At 26.7% G+C, this 11,985-nt stretch overlaps 1 protein-coding gene and 1 pseudogene across 1 annotated transcript; one reads left to right on the top strand and one right to left on the bottom strand.

The window, feature by feature from the left end:
- Positions 1 to 7: 7 nt before the first annotated feature.
- On the bottom strand, positions 8 to 3,358 carry LOC113374067 (vacuolar protein sorting-associated protein 45-like; the record flags this gene model as incomplete). The annotated part of the gene is given in 8 exon segments (XM_026614324.1): positions 8 to 270; positions 344 to 481; positions 1,811 to 1,951; positions 2,229 to 2,363; positions 2,462 to 2,715; positions 2,775 to 2,924; positions 2,999 to 3,197; positions 3,256 to 3,358. Coding segments are annotated over 8 exon segments (1,278 nt in total). The 5' UTR covers positions 3,349 to 3,358.
- A 494-nt stretch (positions 3,359 to 3,852) lies between these two features.
- Positions 3,853 to 5,849, top strand: LOC113371367 (annotated as a pseudogene).
- The last annotated feature ends 6,136 nt before the right edge of the window (positions 5,850 to 11,985 follow it).

Here is an 11,985-nt window from a genome sequence, read left to right on the forward strand (position 1 = left end):
CTCTTACCTTGAATATTTTTTTAGTAATCCTAACAGCATCTCTAGCATCCCGAATGTCGCTCCCGAATAAATCTCCTTGCCGAACATGAGATCCTGACCATTCTAGTAAAGCCGGTACCAAACTTGTATTGCAGTCTTTGCGTTGAGACAACATTTCCAATAAACCAATTGTACCATTATTATATGCTTCTCGTATCTCAAAGCATACAACAAAACTATTCTTAACGCATCCGAATCTCTCAACTTTGGATTGTTTAATAGTTCTTCACTCTCTAGATAAAGTATAAATGGTAAAGGAATCTTTTTTTTTCGATGTTACATTTGTTGTATATGATTTACTTACTTGTAGTTGTTGAGAGTGATCAGATCGACAAACAATGTCTTGTTCTAGTTCCGAAAGTTCCAAAAGTAAATATTCATTAACGCGATTAGATAATTCGCCCACGACTGTGACGTGTTTAGAAACTGTGCCAGACATTTTCTGTAAAAATAAAAATAAACATAAGGCATCGTGCCTTAAGGCAAATTGCTGGAACTTCCCGTACCGTAATGAAATATTCGAGAAATTTTAAACGTTTTCAAATATATTATTACACAAATACTGTAACTTTCATTATTTTTGCTATCTTGTTAAATCTGTGAGCAACTCAAATGTAAAACATAATAAATCAATTTATCTCCAGAACATTAACAATCGTCATTTCATTTCGAATTCAATTTAAAAACAAAAAAAAAGAGTTGCCTAATTTGCACAAAATTGAAAAAGTGCTCCCATATAGTCACAGTCTAAACGCATTTGCATATAATTCTGTGCGACATTTTCACTTATACTGCGCTTAGCTTGGCGGCATTTTCACGTTTTTCAATAGTTTTCACAAAATTGGAAAAATGGTTCATACATAAACAGTCTAAACGCACTTGGGTAAATATTTGTACCAGAGTGGCGCTTAGACTGCGCTTAGCCTGGGTATTTTTTTTGAATTTTTAATCCAAAATTACAAAAATATTTTATAGAAAATAAAAAAAGATGTTAGAATTTTTTATCCTCAAAAGCAATTGTTTTGTCAATACAAGCGAAAAGTATCTCCGTAATGGCTGGACCTGCCTTTGCCAAAAAGTAATTAGCACATCTCCTTATCAATAGGAATCAAATGTTTTTTGAACCATTCAAATCTGTTGATCCGTGCGCCCCAAATCATTGACAAAAAATTGTCTCCACACATACACACACATCAATTTTTTTAGGATATACCAGAATGTTCAGAAACGTCTGAAACGTAAAGATATGCAAAAATTTCCATTTTTGATTCATGGTGTATGGCTTACCATAATTTAAATTTTTAAAAAGAAAAATTAGATTGTTTTTGAGAAATTTGAATTTCCTAGAACATTTTAAAAATGTTGAAAAATCTCAATATTGAAAAAAATTGCCATTTGTAAAACCACTGAAATTATTATAAAACGGTATATTTTGGAATTTTTTTTTAATTTTGAAGATTTGATACTTCTTGAAAGTTGTAGATATCCATTCATGCCGGTTGATCCACATGTTATAAATGTTTGTAAAAAAAAAAATCTGAATCTTGGAAATGGCTGGACCTGCCTTTAGCAAAAAGTAATTAGCACGTCTCCCTATCAATACAAATCGAATACTCTTTGAATCATTTAAATCGGTTGGGCGGTGCTTCCGAAAACGTCGACGAAAAATTGTATCCATAGATAGATACACACACACAAATGTTCAGAAACCTCTGAAACGTAAAGACATGCTAACATTTTTATTTTCTATCAATAGCAGAAATATAGTTACCTTAAATTCAGGATAATTTTCAACAAAATTTTTCATATCCTTAATACTTTCAACTTTTTGATGACTCTTCGCTTTCGCTTGGAACTCTTCCATCAGTCCTTTAATTGTTTGTCCAATTTCTCCATAATTAGAATACAAATTCTATAAGTTAAATAAAACTTGTATAAACAACTAGAATATTTTTAAAATATAATTTAATTTTATGAGAAATAGTAAAAAGGTAAAATAATTTATTTAATTAATAAAGATAAGAATAATTTATTTAATTAATAAAATTTGCAATTGTTTATTTCAAAAATAAAGCATTTGCTTTAATTAAAAAATAATCAAAGCAATTTGCAATTGATATTGTAACACATTTATAATATCTGTAATTGCTTAAGTTGTACTGAATTGAGCTGAATTTTGAAATATATACCTTAGCATAAAACTTGTCATGTTCTGCAGATAAAACTACTTGTTTTAATTCCTTTGGAACTCCTGAAACATCCGATAAATCTACTCGGTTATTGCACAATGTTAACAGTTCATGAACCATCGCCTGGTAAGTCCACTAAAAACAGTAAATAAATACACGTATATATATATATATATATATATATATATAAATATATATATATATATATATATATATATATTAATTTCTATTACCTGATTCAAAAGAGGAGTAACCGGATCATCTCTCCTATCAAGTATCAACAGTAACGGTGGAGGTGCACCATCAACAGATTTAAAATCAAACAATGAAGACTCTTTATTGATAATGTCATAAGTCTTCTCAGCTAATCGTTTAGCTAACTCACTTCCTGATCTATAACGTATCATAGGTCGTAGCCACAGGGATAACAAAACACTTATTATACCTCTTGTACATCTTTCTAGGGCTGATGGAATCCATGAACCCCCTGGGGTAAAAGATAATGGTAAATGATTATGAATTTGTTTATTTATATTTATTTTATACCTTGCAACGATATAGGTAAGTTTAGTGAGAACAAATGGGATCCACAAGCCAAAAAATCGGCATAAAATTCTTTTACTTCTCTGACTGATTCTGAATCGTCGCTCTCAGCTAAGCTTTTTACGCTTGCATGTGGAATGATGTTGCAGAAATCTGAAAACAATTAGAAACAAATCATCGTTACAATCAAATTAGCAGAGAAGGAATTACAATTCAGTTACTCTTACATATATAATATGATCCATATTTAGGATCCCTCAGTTCCTTTGCCAGCAGTGCAATATTTTCATTAGTAGGCCTCAAAAATACAATACACTTCAAATGTTTCAATCCTTCATCAAGTCTATTCGAATCAATCCGTTCAAACAGATACACCTCCTTTTGTAAAATTTCAGATTTACTGTACACCATACTAACAATACTTGTCTACAAAATTATATATAATATATTATATGTATTTATTATTATTTTACTCAAATCTTACAGTTTCTTTATCCATTAACAGTAATTTCATTCCTGGTCCAGATTCTTCAGTCATTTTTGATATATACATTTTTACAGCAGTAATTACGTTCATGGTGGATATATATTTTATAAATAGTTTCTTAATGTAAATAATAAATTATGTTAAATGTTTTAAACAGTTATTGTATATATTTTATCTATATTTATCTATAACCATTTTTTGATTAATTTTGTGTCAACTTTGACATGCAACATCTGACAGATGGATGATGGATGTGAAGATAGCTGCACTTAAATTCAAAACCGAAAAATAGGAATAATATTATTATCATAAAATATTATTATTATAAATAATACATTATATTGCAGTATTATACAAAAGAAAAATTAAAATGCATTCAAAAAATACATTATAATTACAGAACGTATTCAAATTTGTGTACACTGCTTTTTATAATAATTCATTAATCAGAATAATTTATTGGTGACATGCTTAGGTTTATAAAGAAATATGAAATAAATTCATAAAATACAAAACTATATCTATTTTATATCTCAAATAATTAGAATTTGTAAATATACAATCTTATTTGAATTTCGCACTTTTATTTTAAAGATGGCGTCAATGGAAGCTGTCAAAAATCAACAAGAATTCTCTAACAAGTCGAAACAAGTAAAAAGATTGTTGCAAAACTTATTTTTTTAATGTAAAATATATATATAAACGTTGTTTTATTGTAGTTTTACTTGACTGATAATTAGTAGAATATAAGGTAGTGTTTCTTACATTAGTATTTAAAAATCTGGGTTTTGTCATAAAATTTCGTTTAACAGACTTTTTTAAACACAAGGGGAACAAAATTTGTATAACAGTAATAATTAATCGATTATATTTGGCTAATGAATAATCTACAACTTTATTAGATAGTTCTCTTTTTATAACACTTTCCATTAAATCCTTTGCACATTATCTATATTTATATGTATGCTTTGATAAAAGTCTTGTTCAATGAAGTCTTAATTATTGAATCTCAATGAAGTCTTAAATTACTCGATCTGGTCGTTTGACCTATGTGGCCATCATAATGTTAGTTTTTTATATTTTTAGTTAAAATGGCTTTAAAAGACCCTTCCTTAGAGCTCCATTTCCGTGGACACAGACAAAGCATATCAGGCTTGAGTTTCCACCCGTCTACACAAAAGATATGTACAAGTTCACTGGATAATACAGTAATGATATGGAATTTTAAAGAATCTATGAGATCGTACAAATTTTGGGACATACAGATATTGTTACTTGTGTGAATTTCTCGAAAAGTGGACATTTGTTAGCTTCTTCTTCAAGGGACAGGTAATAATAATAATAATAATAATAGTAATATCATATTATTGATGATATTTATTTGTTATGAATAAAGTTGTGTAATAAGTTTTTGCAACATTACAGATCAATTCGTTTGTGGGTGCCGAAGCTAAATGGTGGTTGTAAGGAATTTAGAGCACACACAGCTACTGTTCGTTCTGTATATTTCTCTCCAGATGAAACAAAAGTTAGTAAAAATACCCACAAAAACAAAGATTGTTATTAAAATTGTATCATAATCTCAATATTTGTATTAAACTTGTTTATTTTTAGTTAGTAACTGCCAGTGACGACAAATCTGTAAAAGTATGGGCTGTTAATAGGAATAAATTCATTGCTTCATACACCGGTCATAATAATTGGGTCCGGTGTGCTAAATTTTCTTCGCAACCTCACAGACTACTTATTGCATCTTGTTCAGACGATAAAACTGTTAAAATATTTGACCAAAATAGTAATCAGTGCATACATAGTTATCCAGAACTACATGGTAATAATTTCATGCCTTTAATATATAAAATTAAAGCTTATACTATAAAAATTCATATTCTTTTAGGTTTACCGAATCACATAGATTGGCACCCAAAAAGTGGATATTTAGGAGTGGCTTTGGGCCACGGAACTGTAAAAATATATGAAATACGTATGCACAAATTAATACAGCATTATCGTTTACACAGTGGCCCCGTGTGCCAAGTAACATTCCATCCGGATGGTAACTGGATGTTAACAAGCAGCAGCGATGGTACTGTTAAGGTAATTTAAAATTTAGCATCAATTTAAATATACTCAACAATTTTATTATACAATCACTATTTATTTTAGGTGTTAGATTTACTAGAAGGACGTCCAATATATACTTTAACCGGACACGAAGGTGCTGTGAATTGTGTAGGATTTTCGAAAGATGGTGAATATTTTGCAACAGGCGGAGCTGATAAACAGGTAAATAGTAAAAAAAAATGGTTATATATATATATATATATATATATATATATAATTTTTTTTTGTAGTTGATGGTTTGGAAAACTAATTTCAATGCCGTGACTGATGCGTGTGCTAATGAGGATGATAAAAGTGACACAAACGGACATAATTTAACTGTAATGGACACTCAGTGGGTACCTGGGTCAGACGATTGAGATTATATATTGTTATAATCATTTTATTTTTTACTATTTTATATATCATTTTAACATTTTATTTATGACTCTCTAAGCATTTTACCCATTTTATTAGCAATTATTTGTGACCACAAATTGCTTTATTAATTTTATCTAATACCTAATATTATGCTTGATATATATTTAGGACTTATGGCTGTATTTTAAGTTATTGTTGTTTTATATTTATTTTTAAATACAAAAATGTTTGAACATAACCCAACTTTTTTTTAAATTTTAAAATCTGTTAATGAATGATCTTTGGTGAAATATATATTATTTAGACACACAATTGTTGCTGTGCATAATAAAATAATTATCAATTTGTTTAAAAAAATAATAATAGTTATTATAAAACACTTGTGTGTAATATCTTCATGTAAACCTAAATAAACTTAATTTAAATATAAATTCAATATAGTTGTTTTTATATTTAATAATTGTGAAAAAGTAGAGAAGCTTATTAGGCAGATGAAAAACTATAGTGCTAATAAATACTAATAAGTATTCAAAAAAACATACCCATATGTATTAATGTATTAAGTTTTTACCAGTTTAAATAAAAATCAAAGATTTTATACCATTAATCCAGTTTGTAGATTACTAATTCAAATACGAAATAAATAATCCAGGCTCTTGATGAATAATTGGGAATCTACATTGATAATTAAGATTGTAGACAATTCCTCCAAATTATTAATTAATACAAATATCTTTTATAAATGCCTTATTTTCGTCTTTTTATGAATTGTGTCTTCGTAACATAGTAAAACAGCCTGTCTGAAAATTAAATTAGTTTGCATGTTGATTTTATGTAATATTTATTATATTTTGAGGAAATTCACATCCCGAGATAAATATTTGAACATATTGAGATAAATGTGAAGTAAATACCGTCTTCAAATCTTTTAAATAAATACATTACAAGTGAAAAGTTTAAAATGATTATTAATTGCACACGTTTTTTTCTTCTCAAATTGATTAAAAACATATTAAATTTACCTGATTATGTGTAATATCTTAATATAAACCTAAACAAATATAATTTTATTATATATTCAATATAGTTGTTCTTATAATTAATAATCATGCAACGATAGAGAAGTTTATGCATGCATATGCTTGTTGCCGATTAAAAACTATTGTGTACTAAATACTAACAATTTTTTTATTGAATTAAGTAATTATTTACATACACTTTGTATTAATGTATTGAGTTCTTACCAGTTTAACCAGACAAAAAATCCATATTCTAGAAAATTAATTCAGATTGTAGACAATAACTTAATGTTATATAATTGCAATTATCCTTTATAAATCATACAACGTCTTGTTTTGGACTTGTGCAAATGTTTATATCTTAATAATTTCTTTATCTAAACCTAAATAAACTTAATTTCAATAAAAATTCATTATAGTTGTTTTTATAATTATTAATCGTGCAAAATTAGAGAAGTTTATGCATGCATATATGCTTGTTGCCGATAAAAAACTATTGTGTACTGAATACTAACAAGTATAATAATAAATTAAGTAATCATTAACATACCTATTGTGCTAATGTATCAAGTTTTTGCCAGTTTAACCAGTAAATACAAATATCCTTTATTATATTGCACCTTGCTTTATTTGCACTTCTTTGTGAATTTTGTCATCATAACATAGTTATGTTTTTTTCATAGTCAGTACTCATCTTTATAGTACCTAATATCTTCATTTAAACCTATATAATCACAATTTCATTATAAATACATTATAGTTATTGTTATAATTGATAATTGTGTAAAAATAGAGAAGTTTATGCATGCATATGCTTGTTGCCGATAAAAAACTGTTGTGTACTGAATACTAATAAGTTTATGAATGAATTAAGCTATTATTTACATACCTATTGAATTAATGTATTACATTTTTACCAGTTTATCCAGTGAATATAGGTAACCATAATTATAAATAATGTGTTATACCTTGCTTTATTTGTACTTCTCTGTGAATTTTGTCATCGTAACAGGGTTATGTTATTCTCATTACTCATTTTGTACATAATATTTTCATTCAAACCTATATAATCACAATGTCATTATAAATTCAATATAGTTGTTCTTATAATTAATAATTCTGCAAAAATAGAGAAGCTTATGTATGCAAATATGCTTGTTGCTATGCACATCAAAAACAGATTAAAAACTAATGTGTACTAAATACTAATAACTTTTTAAATAAATTATTAACATACCTATTGTATTGATGTATTAGGTTTTTATGTTTTTGTACTCAGTCAACACAAATAATCATATTTAATGTTTAAATTCAAATAGTACTTCTTGCCATAGATAAACATAGAAAATTAATCCAATTGTAGACAATAACTATAAATTCTATATGAATGCAAATATCCTTTATGATTCATATAATGACTTGTAATTGTACTGGTGCAAATGTTTATATCTTCAAACTGTAGATTATATGCCAGCGAGAACAATAATATTTTTTATAAATAACTTTATTTTTGCCTTTCTGTGAATTGTATCTACATAACATGGTTATGTTGTTCTTAGTAAACAGATTGTATGTAATATCTTCTTTTAAATCTACATAAACATTATTTCATTATATATTCAATATAGTTATTCTTATAATTAATAATCATGCAAAGATAGATAAGCTTATGCATGCATATGCTTGTTGCCGATTAAAAATTATTGTGTACTAAATACTAATAAATTTATGAATCAATTAAGCTATTATTTACATACCTATTAATACAATATATTGTATTAATGTATTACATTTTTAACAGTTTATCCAGTGAATATAGGTATCCTTAATTATAAATAATGTGTTATTATACCTTGCTTTATTTGTACTTCTCTGTGAATTTTGTCATCGTAACAGGGTTATGTTATTCTTATTACTCATTTTGTACATAATATTTTCATTCAAACCGAAATAATCACAATTTCATTATAAATTCAATATAGCTGTTCTTATAATCAATAATTCTGCAAAAATAGAGAGCTTATGTGTGCTTATTGTTGCTATGCATATAAAAAACAGATTAAAAACTATTGTGTACTAAATACTAATAACTTTTTAAATAAATTATTAACATACCCATTGTATTGATGTATTAGGTTTTTATGTTTTTATACTCAGTAAACATAAATAATCAAACAAAAAGTATAATTTTAAATAATACTTGTTGCATTTACAAAATGGACGTTGGTACAGGTTTGACATAAGGAAGAAAAAATTTGCCTAAAAATTATAAAATATATCGTAATATATATATTACTATTAGTTCTGGAGTATTTAGACAATACGTATTTAAATTATAATTAATATTTAACGTGTATTTATTTAAATATATATTGTGTAATATATATTGTGTAATAATATAACTTTTAATGTTGGTGGCACTACGACAAGTTTAGTGTACTTCACATTGCTATTGTCATTTCAAACCAAAAAAAGTATTGGAAATATTTGTTTATTTATTTATATATTTATTAATGTAATTTATAGTTTATAATATAATATGATATAGTAATGTGATAATTTGCATCAGTTATAAGTTTATCAACGTTTTTTAACATTTTTGTGCTTGCAAAACTAGTGTTATTGTATTTGCGGTTATGATTTGATTGTCAACAAGTAGATTTACTTTGAAATTTTCTTAATTATAATTAGTAAAATACGCGGTTTGCTGTGTAATAATTGATATCCAGGATTTATTTTAAGTTATTTTCAGCTAGTGTCAGTGTGCAGTTTTAATCATTTAATTTAAAAATATTGCTATGTTATTTTATGTCACTGACAGATACAAAATTCAAATTGGTACAAGAAATGTGTGTTAATTAATTGTGGTTTTACATATTTATTGTGTAAAGCTTCATGTTGTACTTCATTTCTAGTGTGATTTCAATAATTTGCTTCAAAATTGTTTGTTTTAGTAATCCCTAAATAATTTCACTAGCTGTTGTAATGTTTAGCTACTCAAGGAAAAGTGCTTAATTAGTTTGCGGAATTGTGTTTTAACTCGGTTTAGCATATTTATCAAGGCATTTCGTCCATATAATCTGATTTAAACATAAACTTCGAGCCCGGTTTATGTTTTTCTTGAGGAAATGTTTTGCTCAGCATCGGCATCCGCCATTTTGAATCCGTGCAAATTAAAGTAGCTAATAATCAGCTCGCAGCTCATTAGCGCGTCAACATCCGAACTGTTAACATCTCCGCGCAGTGCAGTGCAACATATATTTAAATATTATTATTTTAATACAAACCAGTGTCTGAAAAGTGTGTTCCCGTGTACAACGAGCATTTTAAATAAGGTAAGTGCTTCTTTTTCGTACTAGTTTGCACAAATATTGCATTTTATTATCGCGACAAGTGACGCCGTCTGGTTCTGATGCCAACGATGTTTGCGTGTTTTAAAATGTAGTATCCATGCTTTATTTGTTGATTCACGATAAATATATGTAGGTTTATTCAATATTATTACACCTTTTCCCATTATTTATTGAGGTTTTTGCATTTTCTCGCAATTTAAAATTTGTGTTTTTGAAAAATCCAAGATGGCGGCCATAAACATAACCGATGGTTTTGTTCTGTTTTAAACAATACAGTCGTTTCCACGACGTATTGATAATAAAAATTCGATACTTTTTGATCTAGTGTATCTATTTACATTAAAAAATAGGTCTGTATAGATTTTTTCGCAAAAAAGCAAATTCAAGTTTTTTGGTGTTGTACCGAAAGAAAATGGCGGCTCTCAACTGTCAACTAACGAAAGTTTGAATTGAAATTTTAGCAATACAATTGTATCTGTAATGATAATTTAATAATAAATCATTTACATTTCACGAACTGAGTACAATTTTGTATAAAAATTTGAAATTATTTGCAAGTTTTTGCAAAATACTATTCAACCTTGCTGTTGAATAAAATTCTGTTTATAATTTTTCATTCTCATATTTTTTTTGTATTGAACAAAAATTACATACATTGTTAGAAGATCTGCTTTTATTTTTATTGATACTTCAATTTTACGATAAATATAGCAACGATACTATTATTTGGACGTTTGCTATTTATATTATATTTTTGAAGATGACCAGCAAAACGATATTATAAAATGGACGTTTGCTGCTTTGTATTATTTATTTTGGCAAACGATATTATATATTGGACGTTTGCTGCTTTTTATTATATTTTTGGCAAACGATATTATATATTGGACGTTTGCTGCTTTTTATTATATTTTTGGCAAACGATATTATGAATTGGACGTTTGCTGCTTTTTATTATATTTTTGGCAACGATATTATATATTGGACGTTTGCTGCTTTTTATTATATTTTTGGCAAACGATATTATAAATTGGACGTTTGCTGCTTTTTATTATTTTTGGCAAACGATATATAAATTGGACGTTTGCTGCTTTTTATTATTTTTTGGCAAACGATATCATATATTGGACGTTTGCAGCTTTCTATTATATTTTTTGGCAAACGATATTATAAATTAGACGTTTGCTGCTTTTATTATATTTTGGCAAACGATATTTTTAAATTGGACGTGTGCTTTTATTATATTTTTATTAGTTATTAGATCTATTATATTTTTGGCAAACGATATTATAAATTGGACGTTTTGCTGCTTTTATATTATTTTTATCATTTTATCTATTATATTTTTTGGTAAACGATATTATAAATTGGACGTTTGCTGATTGGAAAATAAAAAAATATTACTATTTTAAATAGAAATTCCTTTAATTAATTTAAGTCTCTTTTAATTACAGATATGGGTCATCATCAGGTACAATGACATTAAAATACATCCTCTGGAACATCCAAGGCCCTCAATTAGGATCTTTCAAATATATAAGTATTAAATTAAATATAGTTATTAACATACCGATTGCAATAATTATTAAAGTTTTTATATAAAATCATAATAAATCAAATAAATCATCTTTAAATTGTGTACTATATGGTAGTGAGTGCAAATATTCTTCATAAATAACTTATTATTGTACTTTTGTGAATATTATCTTCATAATATAATTATTTTAAAAATCAAATATTTAGACAGGTTCTATACATATTTATAATTTAATTATATAAAGAATGCTTATATGTTTACTTTTCAAAATTAATGTACAGAATTTTGTTAAAATTTAATAATACATACAGAAAGTAATAATACATACAGAAAA

This window comes from Ctenocephalides felis, unplaced genomic scaffold (assembly GCF_003426905.1).
Source record: "Ctenocephalides felis isolate EL2017-DRISC unplaced genomic scaffold, ASM342690v1 CF-g0.4_SCAFFOLD_00845, whole genome shotgun sequence".
Classification (NCBI taxonomy): domain Eukaryota; kingdom Metazoa; phylum Arthropoda; class Insecta; order Siphonaptera; family Pulicidae; genus Ctenocephalides; species Ctenocephalides felis.